Genomic DNA, 21,580 nt, shown 5'->3' with positions numbered 1-21,580 from the left:
TGGTGAGAGTCTAGTGGCAGGTTTTCCAGGCTTCAGAAGAACTCTGTAAGGGGTACAGAGGAGTTCCCAAGACTTCCAGCAAAACTGTGAAAAGTCAGTTTCTCTGAAAACACCCTGCTGGGAGACAGGGATTGCCAGGGAGGAGAACTGGCTCTGGCAAAGAGAATGGGTAGGAAGCTGTGCCCTCCTGTTATCGAGGTGCTCGTGTTGCATGTGTAACATACCCAGTTCTGCTCCTTTCTGAGTCACTGTTCTGCAGGTTTTACTGAGCTGTACACAGTCCTCAGGTACAGGACAGACACTTCTCTGCAAGGTGCAGACTTGGCTCACTTATCCAGAGTGACTGTGCAATGCTAACTTATTTTTACCCTGCAGCTGGGTACAAGAATTCTTATATCCTGTCATCTTAGCTGGAGTGCTGATAAACTAATAGAGCAAAAATGCTTATGTGTCCTTCTCACTGATAAAAATGTAAAGTGGGTCCTATTACCTTTCCAAAGCGTGTATGGGGTCAGATTTTTTGACAAGATAGAATTTTGCCATCTGAATCTTACACGTAAAAGAGGTGATCATTAATAGGAGAAGCCCTGAATAATTCTGTTTAACATGACAACAAAGTACAGTCTTTTCCTTTTTTTGGAAAGGGTGATACACCAAATCTTCCTTGATACATGAAACAAAGGTGATGATTGTCTTTGCTGATGTAAATGGGCATAATGGCTTTCAGCTGGAAGAGGATAGGTTTACATTTGGTTTTAGGAAGACATTCTTCACTATGAGGGAAGTGAGACACTGGAACTGGTTGCCCAGAGAAGCTGTGGCTGCTTCATTCCTGGCAGTGTTCAAGGCCAGGCTAGATGGGGTTTAATCAGCCTGGTCTAGTGGAAGGTGCCCATGGCAGAGAGGGATTTGATCCAGATTATTTTGAATCCAACTCAAACCATTCCATGATATGTGAAACTTACCTATGTACTGTCTCTGTGTATTTAAGTGGTAAGTCATGTCACTACATGGGGTTTATTTTATTTCATTTTTTCCCCCCATTTGTTAGTATTTTTATTCTGGTTTTAGTAAAGTCTTGGTAACCTTGTGCTTTGGATACAGTATGAGGTTATTTTATGTATTTTTATATGAAAACTTAAAAATGTGATGTTTTGATTCAACAGCATTCCATGCAACTCCCAATACTTATAAACGAAAGAATACAGAAACAGCATTAGATAATAAGCCTTGTGGACCTCACTGTTACCAACATTTGGTAAGATAATTTTATATGTCAAAACTCACTGAGTGTTCGTGCTGGCTGCAGTATAGCGGGATACTTAATTTAAGGACATGCTGGATCTAGGATAGTGCATCTGCTTGTGGGTCATTTGCAGTCAAGTATGTTACCTTCATCTGCTGCAAGAGAAAGAATATAACCTCCGGTCATCTTAAGTAGGAATACTTGGAGATGTAGCCTGAGATATTTGTAGGGAGGAAAGATTACTACCACCTAATAATGGTGGTGCTGCTATTCTGTCCAATATAGTCAAGAAACTGCAGGCTTTGCTCTCTTGTAAATTATATCACAACTAAGAGTTATAAAGGATTTTTTAGTTTACCAAAGGCTGATTCTGTCTGGAACTTGTGCTCTTAATTAGTAATATAATTTCAAGTCTCTCTCATAATTCCCCTAAATTTTTTAGTATGAGGAACTATGCAATTTTCCCCATCTGAAAACTTCCTACACGATGTCATACCCCTTTCTACTAGAAAACAAGTTACCAATGCTTGCATTTTAAAAAATGCAGAACACATATTTTTTAAGTGCCACATGCAAGAAGAGCTCTTGTGTTTTTATGGGTGTTTTCTGTGGGAAATTCTAATGTTTTTCTGTCATCTGGGAAAATAGAAATTTACTGCTGAATTATTTTTCACTTGGCAGCCAAAGTAAAAGGTGAACTGAAATACTGACATGAGTACATGTAAGTGTAGGTCTTTTTTCATGGTAGCATCAAAAGTACTTGTGCTCATGGTCGGAGTGCCTTTAACTGGAATTTTGGGGCATGTGATTATTTTGTAGAAGAATGGGTAGTTACTCAGTGTGCAAGTAGAAGGTGTTCTCCCATGAGCCCTGACCACAAGTGAAAATGCTTTTTGGTTCTTTTGCTGTGAGTTGTTCTGTCTTGCGTTCAGGAAGGCGCCAAGGAGTTTGCGGCTGCCCTGACCGCGGAGCGCATCAAGACCCCGCCGAAGCGGCCCGGCGGCCGCCGGAGGGGGCGGCTCCCCAACAACACCAGCAGGCCCAGCACGCCCACCATAAACGTTCTGGAGTCGAAGGACACGGACAGCGATCGGGAGGCTGGCACTGAAACCGGCGGGGAAAACAATGATAAAGAGGAGGAAGAAAAGAAAGATGAAACCTCCAGTTCCTCTGGTAAGGCTGGTGTCAGTGCTGCTTCATTCAGTGAGCTGTAGTGCTTGAGAGGGTGAAACAAAACCAAAACTACAAAGAAAACAATGCAACAAAACCAACAAAAAGCCAAAACAAGTCGAGCTGTGCAATCCTAGAAAATATGCGTTTGGAACATATGGAACAGAGTGAAAGGACAGAATAATAATATCAGTTCAGTCAAGCTGTAAGAGAATGTCCATATTGTCTCAATTTATGTGTAGGTCATGTAATTTGATTAGCTACTGCTACCTTCTGTAAGAGGCATGTGAAAAGTGCTTGTTTTTTCTGGCACTTAGGAAACATAGCAGAAAACCTGGGATATTTCTTAACTGCAGCTAATGATTTGACATTTTGAAGGGCAGTGTAAATTTTGAAACTTAGCCTTACTGTCAATTATTCATTACAGAAGCAAATTCTAGGTGTCAAACACCAATAAAGATGAAACCAAATATTGAGCCTCCTGAGAACGTGGAATGGAGTGGTGCAGAAGCTTCAATGTTTAGAGTTCTTATTGGCACCTATTATGACAACTTCTGTGCAATTGCCAGACTGATTGGGACCAAAACATGCAGACAGGTAAGAAGGGAAGCTGCTTGCTAAGAATCATAGTGATTTACTTTTAAAGCTAAAGTATACAAATACTAGTATTGATTACTAAAAGGGAAAAGTAATTAATTTTCTTGGTTTTCCCAAGAATGCTATGGTCCAGAATTCATACCACAAATACATAAAAGTTAGTTTTAAAATTGTTTTTAAATTAAATTTACAGGAGGTTTAAATTAGAATATCAGTTCTTAAATGACAAAAATAAGCAACTTTAAATGTATTGAAAAGAGACTATGACTGGATATAATCTGTAAGTTGTTGGTTGGAGGAAATCATACTAACTTAGAATTTGAGCAACTTTGTACTAGTGAGAGATTTATCGTGGATGTGTTATGGTATCTCTTGTTAGGTGTATGAGTTTAGAGTAAAGGAATCTAGTATTATTGCACCAGTCCCTGCTGAAGATGTTGATACTCCTCCCAGAAAGAAGAAAAGGAAACACAGGTAAATCTGTTACTAAATACCCTTAGCATAACAATAAATTGGAGATACAGGGGATCAGAACAGAAAGTGGTTTGGAGGAAAAGTTGTGCAACTCTTCTTTTGCTTCCAAAACCAAAAGTTGCAGCAATAAAACAAAATGGTGGTTTAGTTTCAGACAAGTCTTACTGCACTGGCAGGTATAACCTTTCTCTTCTCTTTCCCTTTCCTTTCTTTTTAAGAATTTTAATAGCCAGGTTCTTGTAGGTGTATTGATGTGAGTAGTAAAAACTCTGCTTAGATTAGAAATCACCTATGCAGCTTGTTGCAACATTGAAGATTTTTTTTACAGTGATAAACATTAAATTTAGAAGAGTTTCAATAGGATTGAGTAATGATTATATGGTATTTTAATATTAAAACTTATAGGTTTTTTTAAGATAAAGTGTATTCTAGCAAGCTTCAGATAGCAAGCTAGTAGGATTGCTTTCTCTTTCTTTAGGAGAGACTATTCCTTTGTAGCACCCCAGTTTCATTAGCACCAAGAACACCAACTAAAGAACCAGGTTAACAAATTTATTTAAAATGAAGCTGCAATGAAGAACAGAATTATGCTTTTCTGGATCCACAAAGATCATTTGACACAATTTCTGTTGAAATTGCCAAGCTTGGTGGCTACTGTCTGACAGTGAAATGCATTTTTCTTTGATAATTCTGAGGTTTGGAAAATGCAGCTCTGCACTGATTATTTTTATTCTGAGAGATAAGAGCATAGGAGATAAAAAGTTGACTGAAAATTAGGAAAAACATTTCTTTAGCAAGCAGTAAGTACGCTTTTGTTCCATATAATTTCCTATTTCTGCCTTTAACTTTCCTTATTTTCCCTCAAGTTTGTCCTTGAAGTTCTTCTCACATCAATTCTTCTTGCTTCTGTCTTAGCTTGTCTATTTATTATTTCCAGGCCTAGTGAAATTCCTGAACTGGTTCAAAGATTCTGTTGACGTGGAGTAGAATATTTCTGCTTTGTAGGATAGAGGCAGGCAACGTGAGCTGGGAAAAGATTGAGTGAGCATCTGGAAGAGATTTTGTTCTCAGCAAAAGCTATTGATTTTAATGCTCTTGGCACAGTTTTCAAGTGTTTGGGCATTTGGTGGGCTTGGCTGTTTAAATTTAGGTTATTAGCCATGGTACAAGTTTGGAATATGCAGCTGAGAATTAGCTTGCTGTCAGATTCATGCAAGTTGCCGTAAAAATGGTGCCACTGCATCTATTTAAAAAGAGCAGCTAAAAGGCTCAGGTGTATTTCTGCATCTGAAATGGATTGTATGATTACCAGGCCGACATTGTTTTGGAGTAGTTCTCAGACTTTTTTAGTTTAGAAGGTATTCTTCCCAAGTAAATGAAAGCACGCTCCATTGCATGGGGTTTCTTGACTTGATTTTCTTTTTTATTAGTTGCCAATATAAAAACTTTAATGGTGGCAGTTTAGTTTTGAAATGCCTTGTAATTCTTTAAACTCTCATTGAAGGAAGGAGATAATTTTACAGATTTCATGTCCCAGAATATGTGACGGTCAAGCTGTCTCCATTCTTCTATGGCATTAGCCTTTTCAAAAAGGAAAGCAGTTTCGCCCACCTATGTCCTGCTGTAACCTGAGCAGTCTGAAGATCTCCCACAGCCAGCAATTGGGACAACCATCTGGAAATATTTTCCTGTTTCTTACCTTTCTTTTTGTTGAGTTTACTCTTAGACTAAATCCAGTCCTAGAGCCAGGAAAGCCCTTCCTTTCCTTTTGTCCTTTTCCATTGCAGGGCTCATAGCTGTCCGCAGGTTTTCCATGTGCGTGTGGCTTTGAGCTAAAGCAGCGTCACCAGAGGGAAAAGCAGCAGCAAAAGGCTGCTTTTGCTGGCCTCTTGTAACAGATTTGAGAGCAGATAAAATATTTTCTTGCAAGACTTTGCCTGTTCCCTATGTCATCCTGCTGCCCATATGGGCATATTGAACAACTAGCTGGCAAGATTGCACCCCTCTTGGATAAAGAAATGTCTTGTCTCCCTCCTTCCTGTGTCATTTTTGTCAAGATAGCCATAATAAGACTGATCAGTGGGAGAAGAAGACTTACAGTTGCTTTTTGGAGAACCAGTGTCAGAACCTGGCCTATGTATCAGATTAACCTGTTATGTTGAGAAAACTCTGCTTTGATCAGAAGTATTTGCATAGAAGCCAGTAAAAAACCTGAACAAAGAAAGAATTCTGAAAAGCATGGGTGTGTGCTGGAGGGGGAGTGTACTTCAGTACTGTTTATTCTTTTATGTGTGTGTTTTTCTTCCATTTCTGGGAGCTGAGTTGAATTTGCTATAACTGATCAGCACTCCTTCCTCTATTTTGGTACTGATTTTAAAGCCATGTAAAGCTGCTTCTTTATTATTTTGGTTTTCCTCTTCTTCCTCATCCCCTATTCAGAGGCCACTTAGTAATTTTATTTGAAATATTTTATTTTTTTTCCCCCTGCTTTCTCATTTTCTTCCTTCTGTACCTACCTTCTGCTGGACTGCTGTTCACTGCATGTGTCTGAAAAGCTTATGTAGTTCTGCCAAGAGTTCAGGATGCCTTTTTGTTGGGATTTAAAGTCTAACTGTTATCAGGCAAAAGGTGCAGCTGAGGTGTTGGCACAGATACTCTTATGTTCTACCTGGTTGGAAGGTTGAGTCTTGGAGTGGTGGGAAGGCTGTGGATAAGATGATCTGGGGGACTGAAGTCTTGGAGTGTTGCCACAAAATCAAATACTGCAAAGACTCAACTACATATTTAACATAATTGGCATGTATTTTGAATTTTTAGTGCTCTTTCTGATAGCAGAATATCCCTGTGCAAAGCAAGAAGTGCTGGAGCAGCTTCTTCCAAAGAGTGTTTTTAGTGCTGGGTTGGCTGACACTGCTGCTGCCTAAAACCACTGGCAGTCTAGCAGGTTGTTAGGAGAGAAGAACAGTATCTTTGACAGCTTCTGTTGTGATGCTCCTGGAAACACTTGTTTTCTAAGCTGGCTCTCCTGCAGATGTCAGCAACCAGATGTACAAATCCACTGGCTTGCTTGGAAACTTGCCACGGAGTTTCCAGTTGGCTTTTTTTTAAATGAAGCAATGAAGCTTCAAGTTGTGAGTGCTTTTCCAACTTTGTCTTTTCCTTGCTTTTGCTTCCTGCTGCATGGGACCAGGTCTTGCCTTCTGTTTGAGATGGCAGATTTATATAGGGTAGATAAAAAAATGACTCTGCCTTTAGTATGGTGCTTGCTCGGGCTCCAGCTTTGTGCACTAACCAGGGGAACTTGCAGTGCTTTGCAGCAGTTTTTGGAAGTTACAAGGCAATGAATGAATGTACTATTGGATTGTGCCAGTCAAAACTGCTGTCGAGTTGGTCAGTGTTGGCAGCCTGCTTCCTGTTGCCTTGTGTCATTCCCCACAGTTCCTGCTGCCACTGTGTGTCTCCAGCCCCCTCTCCCTCCTGTGACTCCAGTCTCTCCAGAAGAGGGGCAGAGCAGATGGATGCATTTCCCATTGTGACTGCCACCTGTAGTTTGCTTTCTGCTTTGACTTGTTACTATTAATGCTTTGTTGATGTGTATGCACATTTGTGTACATTTAAAGTATTAGGATAGTGCTTACCTTAGAAAAGAAATAAAGCTGCTAATGATAATGAAAGAGTATTATAAGCCTGGCCACAGGATGCTTTTAAGGGTTTGCTGTGCTAGTAGGTTCTTACTATCTTGGGGTGACATAAAAATTTCTGTGAGAGACTTGTTAAAAAATGTGGTATGTTACATTTTCCAAATACCAGGTAGACAAGAAAGAAAGTAGTTTGTGCATTAGAGTAATTTAAGTCAAAATTGTGCTCCTTTCAGGTATATGGGAAGTGTCTTCTTGCAGAGTCAATGTCTCATAATTCATAAATATATGTTGGTAGCCTTTTCCTCTAGAGTAAATCACTCTTAAAAGGAATATCATCTATTTATTACAGTACTCTGTGATGCTGGGCTTCTTCCTTCCCCTCAGCCTTAGTTACTTGAACAAATCGGCCTTTGTGGGTTTCTAACTCGTATGGGCTCCTTCAGTGCTTGTAAGAAAGTTGGTTGTTGAGTTAAATCTCATAGTAATGCTTTAGAAGGGCAATTTTATAGAGAATCTTACTTATCTGAAGCTGTTGGAGAGCCCTGCACACCATTTGGTTGAAGTAAAAGCTGTTACGCTTTTATGAAAGAAGTAGCAGCTAAAAAGTCCTATTTAAGTAGTTAGAGTGGGAAATATTTTTCTCAGAGTGCAAACTTCTGAGTACTGTTGCATTCACTGAAAGGCAGAATAGCTTTTGTAGGTGTTCTGTGCTGGGGATCTTTTAGTTACCTGTGTTCAGGAGTGTTTTGGGCAGCTCAGTAAATCTGCAGAGAAAGTGAAGTTGCTTTGTGTAGCTGGCAATGTATTATTTGGCCAAGGAATGAGGCTTCTCCCATATTATACAATATATGATACACTGAGGAAGTCCAAGAAGTATAAACTTTGAAAATCCTTGATTGAATTTTTTTTTTGTTATGTGTGTTCACTGAAATACAGGTGGTAACTAAAATGCATAGAATTGAAGAAGAAAAAAATTAAACAACTGATTTCTCCTTTAATTTTAAGGCTACTGAAATTAAAAGTCTGGTTTTCCTTTTAGTACTGAAGGTCCAGTCAGGTGTTTTTGCTTGATTGTATCTGACACACCATTTATGGAATTGCTGACATTCCCTGGCCAAAGAGTTTGTAATCTGAAATGGATACAAATTAAAGGATAAATGTAACTTGCAAGAACCTTCAAGTATAGTGAGTTACGTTGTGTTACTCTTTAAAAAACCACAGCAAAGCAACCATCGCAAACAATAAAATCCACCACACAACACAAACACCACTTCTGGCAAAGGGTGTGCTTGGCTGGGCCACCTGAGAAAGGGGACACTGAAGGACAGAAGGGAAAGGAGTGTAGGCTTTGAAGCAGAGGGGGAAGGCTCAGTGCAGCTCCACAGGACAACTGGGGAAAAGCATCCAGCCAGAAGGAATACTGAGGTCCCATCAAACACCACTTCTGGCAAAGGGTGTGCTTGGCTGGGCCACCTGAGAAAGGGGACACTGAAGGACAGAAGGGAAAGGATTGTAGGCTTTGAAGCAGAGGGGGAAGGCTCAGTGCAGTTCCACAGGACAACTGGGGAAAAGCATCCAGCCAGAAGGAATACTGAGGTCCCATCAGTGTGGCTGTGCCAGGCAGACACTGTCTCCTGTCAAGTACCTGGAGCTCCTCAGGGGAAGGGTAGGACCTGGCTGTGATCTGTAGGTGACAACCAGAGTGGTGCTGGGGCCAAGTCCTGTGAAGCAAACAGCTGTCCCGTGTTGATCCCCTGTTCTGTTCGGGCATGACCCTCCAGATCTGCAACTTCGTATCCTTCCTTCGCTGCTGCTCCTGCCTGCCCCATGCAGCTCCAGCAGCCAGCTCTTGGCAGGGTTTCCTTCAAGGCCATCTGGATTTAAGCACCTCTAGGCTGGGCTGGGGGGGACTGCTCATCTCTACAATCCTGGGACTAGAGGAGTGGTGTGGGAGCGGGGGGAGCAGCCTGCAGAGCTCTGATCTTGTCAAGCCCAAGAGACTGGGACAGGGTGGTTCTGCTGCAGCCCCTCTGACTTGTGTGCAGTTAGCAGGTGTTCATGTCTCCAGAAACTTTCCCATCTTAAGTCAAGTGTGGGTGCAAGATGCAGCTGCCTTTCCCAGCCCACTGCAGGAGGAGTTCCTGTCAACCTTCTTGTTTGTTTTGTGTTTTTGCAGGTTGTGGGCTGCTCATTGCAGAAAGATACAGCTGAAAAAGGGTTAGCATCTTTCCATTCAATTTATGTCCTGAACTTTTAAGATTCTACTATTGCTTTTTTTGGTTTTGGTTGTTTGGGGCGGGGGGGGGGGCCTGGTTGTTTGTTTTTTTTAATGTTAGGCCATTATATATGTTCCATGGGGAGCTAGAAATTGTAGGGGAATGAAAATTAAAAACATAAACTCTTGCTACACATAGAGAAAAAAGGTACTCTTTGGTTTACATAGCTGGAAGAGCTCTGCGTAATTCCATAAAAAGGAAAGGAGGCTGAGTTTATAGTCTTTCTAGTATGGCCTCATTAAAGCACAGGTAAAAAAAGGTATTAAGAATATGAGCTGCATTAAAAAGTGCCTTTTTTTTTTTTTCTGTAAGCCAGCTTAATTTAGAAATAGTTCTCTGAAAAGTTGTTGAGAATGATTGGGACTTCTAGCAGCATAAATAATTGATCAATTTGTCTCTCCTTTTTTGTTGCTGATTGCCAACTTGAGCATTTTTACAAATTTACAAATTCATGCAAACCCAAAACAAGCTCAGGAGTATTAATAGGAAATATAATTTGTATAGCACCAAATTATCCTATCTGCTCTGTAAGTAAAGGCTTGGCCCTGGTAGTTCCTTTCTTGCCTAGAAGACTTCGGCATTGTCTGTACTGGAAAATTGACTTGGGAAAGCACAGTGGTAGAATAATAATTATAATAATAATTAATAATAGAATTACATTGCTAGTGTTACCTGTTTGAAAGTTGACTGTTGTTCCATATTAAAAATTGCTTTGGGTATTTAAGCAAATTTACTTTGCTGAATGTCAGTGCTATTCCAAAACATGTTCAGAGAGGAAATTATACCATTGTAGTTTCGTTTCTCAGTTTTCCACATAAACAGTTTACAGCTCTGAATACTCAAAGCAGCTGAGCAGTGGCAGAACGAGGTGCACTAGGAAGGCAGGTAATGGTGTAAAACACCTCACTAATGTTACAGTTCTGGTTTTGTGTCTTTTGGGTTTTATACCCCACTTGTTGGGGGTTTGGGTTTTTTGTTCATGTTTGGGTTTTCTTAGTTAAATGACTAAAAGGGAATTTCTGCCTTACTGCAAGGGGAACTGTATATTGTTTCTTTGCAACTTTCAACTTTACAAAATGTTGCTATTTTTATTCAGATGGGTCATCGAATCACGTTTACAACTATCAGCCATGTGATCACCCACGTCAGCCTTGTGATAGCTCATGCCCATGTGTAATTGCTCAAAACTTCTGCGAGAAGTTTTGTCAGTGCAGCTCAGAATGTAAGTAAAACATTTAAAAGTTATCTCTAAACTTGTCTCACTGTCCCACCATTGAGCTGTGTACTACCAAGTCTGCCCATACTGCAGACAGTTACAGGAGAAGCAAATTGTGTCCAACAGTGCGAGCACGTTCAGTTTAATTTGGTCGTTGTAATTTGCTGTTGCATGAGGTCAGAAGCAGTCTTTAGACTTAAAACTGGAGGAAGAGTGATTAAAATCAGGGAAAGAGAGAATTTGCAGTACTTCTGAATGTCCTATGCAGATATCAATGGCTGTGTTACCAATATTCTGAAATGCTGTAATCTACAGTCTTAATTTTTACGCTGTATTTTTTTCATACTTGCTCTTTTTCTTTTCCGCACATTCCTCTGTAGGCCAAAATCGTTTTCCTGGGTGTCGTTGTAAAGCACAATGCAACACCAAGCAGTGCCCCTGTTACCTGGCTGTCCGTGAGTGTGATCCTGACCTCTGCCTGACTTGTGGAGCAGCTGACCACTGGGACAGCAAAAATGTATCTTGCAAGAACTGCAGCATTCAGAGAGGATCCAAAAAAGTACGTCCAGAGTTATACAACTACATTTCTATTGCCTGGGTTTTGAGATGTTCTTGTATATTAAAACCAGAGAATGGAATTTCTTTGCCTTCATGTTGTCAAACAGGAAAAGAAAACAAAAAAGACCCCAAACCAAACAGCAAGGAAGGGAGTTGTGACTTGTTAGCTTGCTCATGTGGTGCTATTAAGCTCTATCTACATTTTGTCATGTACCAATTAGTGTTTTCTGTGCAGCACTGCAGCAGAATATCTCCTTTTCCCTATTCAGGCTTTGCTGCTTAATTGCAAATAGGCTGCTGTTTTAAAGTGATACCTCAGCAGTTTTTCCCCAGGTCAGCATAAAGAAGTTTATCCCAGAGTCTAGAAGCTGTTTCTTTATTCAGTTGTTGATTCTAAGGCATAAACTTGTATACAGTCTACTAAGTTCTGAAAGTCCTTTCAGTTCCAGCAAATAAATAAATAAGCCAAAGCTTATTTCTACTCTGGAATGTCTTATCACAAAGTAGCTGATTACTGAGTTAATCAAGTAGTGGGCTTTTGTCTGCAGACCTTTTGAGGTTGAAGTCTTTAGTAAATGAATTTTTATGTAACCCCCTCATTTCAAGGTGTCTTGGGGTGGTTAAACTAAGATTTTTAGTTTAGTTTTCAAATACTTGGTCATTTTTCTTTTACATGCATCTTCTGATCCACACACTGTAATTTCAGTGTGTATTTGTTCATTAGAAGACTCTGGATTTGTCTACTCTCCTGGAGTCCCAGTATATACATTTCACTAAGTGATACAAAACAAAATGGAAAAAAACCCCCTGAACTCAAATGTAAGCCAAGCATATCTAAACTTTTTGGTTTTTCTGTTCCACAGCATTTACTATTGGCACCTTCAGATGTGGCAGGCTGGGGAATTTTTATCAAAGATCCTGTACAGAAGAATGAATTCATCTCTGAGTACTGTGGTGAGGTAAGGATGGAGAGCACTGGATATGAGTCTAATTGGTGAAGTTATGCATTGACAGGGACCGACCATGGGATACCATTGTCTGTAACCTGGTATCGCGTTCAGACAGAGCCATGTGCCTGACTACGTGTCACAGGCTCAAACCCCAGGAGCTACACAACTGAAATGTCACAGAAATTTTGAAACAGGTTCTTGTCAGAAGGAGAGGCTGGAATGTCCCTTTTATCTTAGATGGAATTTCAGTTCAGACATGCTTGGAATTTGGTGGCAAATCATTTAGTGTAGTACTGAAAGTCAGTCAGTAGGAGCTTTCACTAAGCTATATTCTGTAGCAATAAAACACTGAGTCAGGTATGCAGTCCTGATTTTGGGAGGAGAAGCAATTCTTGCTTTTCTGCTGCTCTGAAAGAGTTTTTATGCGAAGAGCAAAGCATGGATGTTTGGTAAGTGTAGAATGCTTGCTGAAAAGAACACTTTGTTTGGGAATACTTTGAATCTCAGAGAATAAAAATCTCCCACCTGTCTTTCAGAAGGTTGTGGGGGGAGGTTTGACATTAAGCTGCTATGGTTACACACAATGGAGGAGTGCTTCTCTTTTTTACAAGTAGTCTTTCTTTCAGATTATTTCTCAGGATGAGGCAGACAGAAGAGGAAAAGTGTACGACAAATACATGTGCAGCTTTCTGTTTAACTTGAATAATGGTATGTATGCATTAGTTGCAACCCTTGGCAGCATCAGTAAAGTACATATAATCAACATTTTGTTCAGCCCAGTTCTTCTGCAGACAGCAGCCAGCAATGAGAATTTTTTTCCACACATTTTACCCTATCAGTGTGTGGATTCATCCTGTTGATAGCTAGTCTTTGGGTTGTTTTTTTTTCTCTAAACACTAGTCAGCTAGATGTAGTGATGGAGCCTATTGCACAAGCAACTATACAAGAGGAGTAGAACTTCATGGAGTAAAAGTATGTGCAGACATTAAGTAGACGAAAGAATGTAGAAGGCTTGCCAGGTGTTGTCTGAAGTAATTTTAGTGAATTAAATCAGCAGTATGCTATGATGGTAATTGTGTTGGGGAGAAAAAAGCCACACAGATATGTGCTATGTGGCTGCTGCCACTAGAAGAACACAAACTTCCCCCTGTCAAGCATAAAATATTAGAAAATAATTGAAATGAGGAAAAAAAACCCTGCTGCTTTATGTCAGTGTTGACTTAGCATATTTATGGAGCTTGTCCTTGTGGAATAAAGGTAGAGAAGCTTCAATGAGAAGCTAAGGTGGTGCCACTGTGGCAAGAGGTTAAGGAAAAGCACAGTGTGAGACAGCAGAGTTGTAGGGTGGTGGGCCAGCTCTTCCATGGGGGAAGCTGAGCTGTTATCTTCTCCAGCTGCTAAGATCCAAGCACACTAGGTATTAAACTCAAAAATGTGCTTGTAGGTGACCCATCCATCATTTGTGGGTTTTGTTGTTCTTTCTGCCCCCCGTAGATTTTGTGGTTGATGCAACACGCAAGGGCAACAAAATTAGATTTGCAAACCATTCAGTAAATCCCAACTGCTATGCAAAAGGTAAGTTTCACATTTACTTGCTTTTCATCAATGTATGAAATACTGTGAGATATTTCTTTAGCCTGCATTTTATCAGTATAAATACTAACATACTTAATAATTTCTTTTAAAACAGTTATGATGGTTAATGGCGATCACAGAATAGGAATATTTGCTAAAAGAGCCATTCAGACTGGTGAAGAACTGTTCTTTGACTACAGGTGGGTGGACAGATTTCAGATGGGATTAGCTTCCAGTATCTGCACAGCCCAGAGTTAATTCCTGTGCCAGCCTGGTCCCTGCAACCTGAGCAGCAAAGGCAGCGTTCCCCACACTGGTTTTGTTAACCCAGATGCCACAGGAAGACTGATTTGAGAAAGCAGCTGGTTAACAGCCTGCAAACTTGGAACAGCAGCTTGTACAGAGCAAAGTGTAGTGACAAATGGCAACAGACTTTCTCTGGTTGGGTTCCCTAGGTACCAGTACAAGTTAACTCCCCCATCATTCAGAAATAGGCAAGAATTTCAGAGAATGAAATTTCAGAATTACTACAAAAAAGTGCTTGCTAAGGATGTGTTCTTACTTTGCTCTACAATTGCCTCACTTGATAAAAAGTAAACTGTCCAGTGGCACTACTGTGTAGGTTAACCTTGAGAAATGCAGTTGCTTTCCAGTACTGAAAATGAACTTCAGGACTGTGAGATTCAAGGTGAAAAAGTATGGAATTTTAGTGATTTGTCTCCTTTTGATCAAACACTACTGAAAGTAGTTTCTTGAGTGCATCAGCAGGGTTATGCACCTGCAAAATCACACAAGGAGGAAACACCACAGCTGGTGAGGAAACAATGGGAAATCTGAGAGAATTCCAGGTTGTGGTGCCATTCTGTCAGAACAATGAAGCTGAAATGTTCCATGATATTGTTTTTGATTTACTTATTTTTTAATTTTTTTTTAAATTTCAGATATAGCCAAGCTGATGCCCTTAAGTATGTGGGCATTGAAAGAGAAATGGAAATCCCTTGACACCAGCTACCTCTTCTTTTAAACAAACAGCTGCCTTATCTTCAGGAATTTCTAGTACTGTGGGCAATTTTAGAAAAATAAAAATGATGCAATTTGAAATTCTGTATTTGCAAAGTACTGTAACAGTAATTTATAGTAACAAATTTTAAAAAAAACCAACTTTTTATTGCCTTCTCACCAGCTGCAAAGTGTTTTGTACCTATGAACTTTTGCAATAATGTGGTGTGGTACATTTTTCAACCTTGAATAAAGGATACTTGAACTTCTTCATTTTTACTGGAATTGAATTGGAATTTTGTGTCAGCCCCTTGAGAAAGCAATCTGAATTTAACCTGTAAGTTCTGTGCAAAGGCAGCTCCACACTTGTCTCCTTCTGCTATGGTTGCTTTGGGTCACATTTCAGATCAGTGTGAAGATGCAAGCAGTGTTAAGCTGCCAGTCAGGTGCTTGTGGTGCTGCAGTGCCCAAGTGACACAGGTGTGGTCTTGCAGCTTCTCTGCTCCCTTGGCATGCAAATACATCCCCGGTCTCTGGGATAATGGCTGCAGCCCAGAAACTCCTACAATTACCAGAATAGCTGTGATTTCATAAACAAACTCTATTTTCAAGACAAGTGTGGTACAAGGTGCCCTCACTGTGGCTTCTCTGAAGCAATACTGAATGATGAGTAACAGTAATTACATATATATTTAAAAAAAATTAAGAGATTCAGAAGAGAAATGTATAGTTTTTCATCCAAGATAATTTAGATTGCAGCCAGATCTCTGTACAGGGCTACCACATTTATTTCTTGCCAGTGGACTGTGAACTCTGCAGCCTCTTGCAAAGATCACAATGCTCTGGTCAAATCAGCTGGAGTCAGAGGGCAGGCAGAGGGTGGCATTATTGCCAAACTGAGTTCATGACATCCTGGCCATGGTGACCAATTTACCTGCTGCACTGAGGGTGCTCCAAGCCTGGGGCTGAGTTCAGCTCTTGCTTCCACACTCCATGTACAGCAGCAGCTGCCACATGCCCTCCACCATGGTGGTGGCCCAAGTAAGAACAAAGAGTTCATGAGTAAACAAACAGTCCAAAAGTAAAAACCTGATTTTCTCCCTCTTCGGGTAGAGCGCAGCTCCTGGTCTGAACCTGGATGCACAGTACACAAAGCACTGCTTTAACCAGCACAGGGCTTGCAAAGTCAGCTGAGAGCAGGTGATTTCTGGCCTTCCAACTAAGAAAGGAATTCAGGCTGCTTCTTTGTCATCATAGCACACACATCCTGCTAAAAAAATCTATTAGACCTGTACTTTCTGCAAGAAGGGTTTACAAATACAAAACTGCATCTTAGAAAAAAATAAAGTATTTAAGAGGCATCACCAGCTCCACTCTTCTGAATTTTCAAAAGCAATTTTAGAACTGAGCAGCAAGATGCTTCTATTGCCCCTAATGGCAGTCTTGAGCTCCTTCATAACAGAAATAGCAAGCATACAAAATCTCAAGTGCAGATGACACCCCACCCTTTTTCCAAATCAGTTTGGATCACAGATAGTACTGCTCCATAAGATTTGTTTTAAACCCAGAGTTCATCTGTAACCATTAGCTTCCCTCGAGAGAGAAACATCAGCAACACTAAACCTGGCTCCTTTCCTGCTAGAAGGAACACTGAACAATTCACAATTTCCATAAAGGGTAAAATAGCTACAAAAGTTAAGTCCTTTTCATGATCAATATTAGAAAATATAGATACCAAAAATGAGACCTGTGAGGATAGCAGCATTTTGCTTGTAGCATGTGGAAAGCCAATACTCATTTCATAAAATGTCGTGAGAAAAGTGGAATGAGGCCTGGTCAATCAAGTGTAGTAACACTTGAAAGTATTTTAATTCCAATCACAGGTTGCATTTAATGGGAATTGTTCTTCAGGAACACACTCAATTTTCTGCTCCAGTCACAGAAATGAGCAGCCTAAACCTTCACTCTAGGCAGCATTTATGCAAGTGTGATGCGCTTTATAGCAAAATGAGCAATATTAAGACCAGATCCAATTTCAGATGACCAAGCATTGCCACATATATTCTGAGTATTTTCTATGCTGCATATCTTGTGAAATCATGACAAATTTCTTTTATTTTGAAAGAGACATTTCCTCTTCAAAAAGAAATAACATGCACAGATAATGATAGATGACAATATCTTCAGAGAACAAAATGTTCTTAAAGCACCAGAAAATAGGGAGGAAAAGCAAAACGAATTTCTAATAGCTTTCATAACCATTATACCTTTTATTTACATTTAGAAAGATAAGTCATGAAACTTAATAAAACCAAATGCAACTTGTACAGAAATCTTTTAAATTTTTTTTATTATTTATCACACATTAAAAAATGAAACACACTATACAAATGGTTTTTCATAGCAGATTACACATGGGTCCATTCAGACTTGCTCTCCAAGTGCTGCCAACATGTATAAGTGCTGCCTGTGATGGCAGCTATTTATCATATAGCCAATGTATTGATTTAAATGCAGTAGCATGCAACCCTTAAACGAGAAGGGTCTGATTCCTTTCTGTTCTTAAATTAGGTTAAATGGCATTGGTGTCCATATTTACATACTTGAAATGTATCAATCCTGAGCAGTTCTGATGTAAATCTGAGACTGGCTGATGGAGTCCTGGTCTCAGTCATTAAAAAGGGAGGTCCAAATGGCAGCAGGGTGGCTGCTATGAAGTTCTGTCGCTTTCATTCTTTCCATCACATACCTACTTGCCGAGTGTCACACAGTCAGGTAATTGCTAATAAAAATGCTAAGCCAAGTAACTGTAGGTGTCCTTCTCACCATCTACACGTTCCAAGTACTCCTTCTCAATGAGGATGTCGATGCATTTCTGTGGGAGGAACAGAACAGAGGTAAGAGGTGGGACATGGGCATAAAAGCCCTCTCTGGGGTTGCTCCAAACTTTGATTTTCACCCCTGGGGAGCTTCCTTCCAAGTAGAGGATGGGAGTAAGCAAAGGACACAAACCACAGCAGTTCACTCTTCTCTTTCTGACCACATCCAAGCAGAAGGCTTTGCTAATCTACTAAACTGAACTACACTTACTGGATGCTATTCCAGGGGTGTGACTGGTTGATAATTGGTATGCTGAGCAACTTCATAGTAAGAGAGCAAATGAAGAATTACACCAAGATGCAGAGAGCTTATGTAAGGTCACAAAAGACAGTGGCAGCAGTGAGGAGCTGCCTGTGTCACTGCCCAGCACTGGTGCCAGTTTATGCAACTGCTCTGCCTGTCCTTTGCCCCACATACCCTTGGTTGGGGATGTAAAAACTGCTGGTGGGCTCACTTAAACTGATAAAGCAATTAATATACATAAATGAATAATATAACCAATATAATTATGAATAAATAATTAAATACAATGCTCCCCTCCCCAACATTTTTACTGTAAAGGAAAGCAGGAAGCTGTTTTATTGAACCAACCCTAAGGCTGACTGTCATCCCACAACTGGAAGAGCAGGAACAAAAGGTAAGCCCATCAAGGGCTATGGTAAGCTGATACTGATGTGAAAAGATGGAATCCAGCTACTATTTTACCAACAATGCAAAAATGGATGTTACCTTAAGAGAAATACAGTATTTCTGGTTAAAATATTTCCTACTTGCAACTCAAAAAACCTGTCCTTGCTGATCCCATCTCCTAAGCTTTCCTTTTTAATTCAGAAGCATGCATTTTGTCTGTTTATATATCCTCCTCACCTCCTGGAATCCAGGTTCAGAGATGTGGGGCTCACATACCTTAATTACAGGAACTCGTGGCTTGAACCTTGAGGACAGCTGCGTTAGCACTTCTCCAAGCAGTTGCTGGTGTTTTAGAACTTTCCTCATTTTCATGATTCTCACAATAGCAGCCTGCACAGCAAAGTTGGGAAGGTGTGTTTAGGAACAAAGTACCTGTCCCTCTGTGTAAAGCCACTGAACTCCCCTAAATCATGTCTGCCCGTGCAGAAGCACCACCACAACCAGCTCAAGCACCAGACGGGGAGCAGCTTTCCCATGAGTGTCAGTTACTCACACAGACTTCAAGAACTCAGAGTCTCCACAGCACAGAGTCATCAAAAGAGGTTTTGACACCTGAATTTTTAGAACTGCACTTCCAGTCAGTCAGTCATAGTAATAATAGCACCAATGGTAACAGGAGCCACACAAAACTACTTGTGTAGCAAAAAGCCTTTATATATTTAACCTTAACTGTGACACTCTCTTAGTGGTCCCTCTTTATTTTCTTCCCCTGCCTCTCAAGTGGATTCCAAATGAACTAACACAGATCCACTGGTAATTTCATACTACCCAGGTGTTACTAGTTCTTTATTACTCAGTTTTCACCCAGGACAAAGTCTGGTGAATGTGTGCATCAAAGGAACCCAAACATTCATCAGCATCAGGTTAGAACAAATGTGAAGAACACATCCTGTCTGTAGAAATGCCTTCTTCCAGAATTTCTACTACAGACTCCAGCCACCTTTAAGACCATTTTAAACACATTTTTGAACTCTAACAGAGTGCACTGCAATGGCATGTTGCCTTCTAATAAAAATTGGGAAGCTTCATTAAATGATTACAAATTTGCAATTCTGAGTTCATGACAGCATTCTGCAATAAGTCACCTGAATCAGTAGTTTCCTATCTTCCTCTATATTTTTGTGTGTGGTTTCTTGCTCCTGCTTCTGTTCAGTCTTCATTGGCACATTGATGTTTACCCTTAATTTTTTACTGTAAAGAAAAGCAGAAGTTAATGAACATTTGTACTGTTTAAAAACCAAAGAAACACAGAAAAAACTCCAAACAAAACCCAACTCCAAAATAAATGCCAGACCACCAGAATTATTTTACAACAATAGAGGACTTTTGCTCTTCTGAAAACTTTAGACACTCTTATTCAAATTAAAAAAAAATAAAATAAAAATAAAGAATGCCCACAACTAACCAACAAAACAAAATACCTTTCTGGTGGGAGTCTGTGTATTTCACATCTTACTGAATCCATCCTAGTGATATGTAAGGTCTAACTAGCCCTGTAAAAGTACACTGAATTCAAACCATTTCTGTGTGTAGTAAGAAGTTTGGGAGTCAGTGAAGGGGACAAAGGAAGTCATTGGAAAAAGAATCACCCTTCTGATTTACAGACTGGATTCTGACCATAATGTGGAGAAATCTGTTTGCTCTGTAGAACTGAGCTCTGTCTTTCTCTCATACGCTCCCTGGCACTGATGGCTGTGCTGAGGTGAGCCCATCACCACACGTGGCCACACTCAAGACCTCTCTCACTCCTGTGTCACAAATGGGGAGCAAACCTCAGCACCAGGGAGCACAGGTACTGCTCAGCTTGTTAGCTGCACTGGGGAGACGATCCCAGTAAATAAATAAATAGCTATTTATTTAGCATGCATCATAAATGGGGAACCAGCAGCTGCACAATGCAGCAACACCAAGCTGTTTCCATCACTGCATTAATGCAACAGGCCATGCATTCTCAAAACTTTAATTATTGGTAAAGGGGAATAGAAAGCAGATAAAGGGTGAGGTACAAGGAGAGGTTTTAAAATGTTTCTTTCACTTGAGATCTTATCTTAGGGAAGTACTGAACTCCACACTGGATTTATGTGTGTTTATATCTATGCCCTGGTAAGCATGATAAAAAGTACCACAGTGCTGTAAACAGCTTAAAATACATAACTGTTTAAAGTAAGTAATAAAACCTACTGAAAAATATGTTTATTAAGTCTTCAAATCACTCTGTACTCTGTGGTTATATAACAAGCCTGACTGTCTCATGTTAGCAGTAGTGGATGAACATTTATGCCTTTGCTGGTCACTGGACACTACTGTAACCTTATAAAATATCACAGATTTTGCTGAGTGCATGCGAGTAGCACACCTTGGCGAAATGGCTGCATTTGAATCAATTATTCAAGAATTAGACAAGAAGCAAGAAATAAAAAGGACATGAAAATATGTCAGGCCTTGACAGACTATGACAAGTCAAAGAGCTGAAATCACACCCACCCCCCACCACTCATTAGCCCTCTCCCTTAATGCTGGTATACACTGGATCTACATTTGAATTGGCACTTGAGCCCTGCAGCTTTCATCCCAAGTAAATTAGGTTTCACCCAGATTTTGAAGGCCGAGGAGGATGCTACCCATTACATCTAAGTGATGTATGCTGCTTACTTTTTGTAACCAAGATACAGTTTTATTAAAGTATCTGGTTTTAATTCCACTTCATCAACATTTGCATTTTCATCTTCCAAAACCTGCAAGAAATAAGCAAACAAATAAACAAATAAATAGTCTTTAATGTATGTCACTGTATGTTAAGCAGGTTATAAGAAAGCAAGAGTACTTACAAGCAATTTTGATTTTAACAGTATCTGTAGAACTTGTGCCAAGATATCCTACAGAATTAAAGAAAATATTATCAGCAGAGGCAGACAGCACCTTTGTCTAACCTGAAAACTTGAACAAGATTTCACATGCTTAGACTAAGAACTAATATGTGCAGAACATTGCAAAATGAAGGGGTAAAAATGCAGTAAAAACATAGTTCACATAAATAAAACAATGTTCTTTTTTTGGGTGTCATGGCATATCCCCCTTGTGATTGGTCAAATAACATAAAATTCTTAAGAAATACTAATTCCAAACAAGAGATTTTTCCAATTGCTGCTTTAGGAACTATTTTGCAACCAGATTTATATGCCTAAGAAATCATTTTTCCCAAACCATGCAAATATATATACCATGGCAAGCTTAAACTTCAGAAAGCAAGCACTCTCTGCTTTCTGATTAATATATTTTTGTTTTTACAGGGATCCATTCTGGTTGCT

General features: G+C 39.9%; 2 protein-coding genes across 34 annotated transcripts in view; one reads left to right on the top strand and one right to left on the bottom strand.

The window, feature by feature from the left end:
* EZH2 (enhancer of zeste 2 polycomb repressive complex 2 subunit) overlaps window positions 1–14,975 on the top strand; it is a 51,365-nt gene extending 36,390 nt beyond the window's left edge. For 13 of the 33 annotated variants that reach the window (XM_086845789.1, XM_086845812.1, XM_023919488.2 and 10 more), the window contains 13 exons: window positions 1,167–1,258; window positions 2,179–2,419; window positions 2,844–3,013; window positions 3,393–3,487; window positions 9,305–9,345; window positions 10,227–10,289; window positions 10,501–10,626; window positions 11,001–11,179; window positions 12,042–12,137; window positions 12,755–12,836; window positions 13,623–13,703; window positions 13,819–13,903; window positions 14,645–14,975. In XM_086845789.1, coding sequence (XP_086701915.1) covers window positions 1,167–1,258; window positions 2,179–2,419; window positions 2,844–3,013; window positions 3,393–3,487; window positions 9,305–9,345; window positions 10,227–10,289; window positions 10,501–10,626; window positions 11,001–11,179; window positions 12,042–12,137; window positions 12,755–12,836; window positions 13,623–13,703; window positions 13,819–13,903; window positions 14,645–14,705 — 1,412 coding nt within the window. In that variant the 3' untranslated portion in view covers window positions 14,706–14,975. The remainder of the gene's footprint in view (window positions 1–1,166; window positions 1,259–2,178; window positions 2,420–2,843; window positions 3,014–3,392; window positions 3,488–9,304; window positions 9,346–10,226; window positions 10,290–10,500; window positions 10,627–11,000; window positions 11,180–12,041; window positions 12,138–12,754; window positions 12,837–13,622; window positions 13,704–13,818; window positions 13,904–14,644) is intronic. The other 20 variants (XM_086845847.1, XM_086845852.1, XM_086845863.1 and 17 more) reach the window with 3 other exon arrangements.
* Window positions 14,976–16,948: 1,973 nt separating this feature from the next.
* The window catches only part of CUL1 (cullin 1), a 54,041-nt gene continuing 49,409 nt past the window's right edge, over window positions 16,949–21,580 (bottom strand). The window contains exons 18-22 of the mRNA XM_086845707.1: window positions 21,101–21,148; window positions 20,925–21,007; window positions 19,358–19,463; window positions 18,489–18,602; window positions 16,949–17,577 (exon numbers count right to left, since the gene is read on the bottom strand). Of these exons, the coding sequence (XP_086701833.1) occupies window positions 17,497–17,577; window positions 18,489–18,602; window positions 19,358–19,463; window positions 20,925–21,007; window positions 21,101–21,148 (432 nt within the window). The 3' untranslated portion in view covers window positions 16,949–17,496. The remainder of the gene's footprint in view (window positions 17,578–18,488; window positions 18,603–19,357; window positions 19,464–20,924; window positions 21,008–21,100; window positions 21,149–21,580) is intronic.

Source organism: Cyanistes caeruleus, chromosome 1 (assembly GCF_971803275.1).
Source record: "Cyanistes caeruleus chromosome 1, bCyaCae1.hap1.1, whole genome shotgun sequence".
Lineage (NCBI taxonomy): Eukaryota > Metazoa > Chordata > Aves > Passeriformes > Paridae > Cyanistes > Cyanistes caeruleus.
The sequence above is the reverse complement of the archived record's forward strand: the minus strand, read 5'-3'. Positions and strand labels throughout refer to the sequence as shown.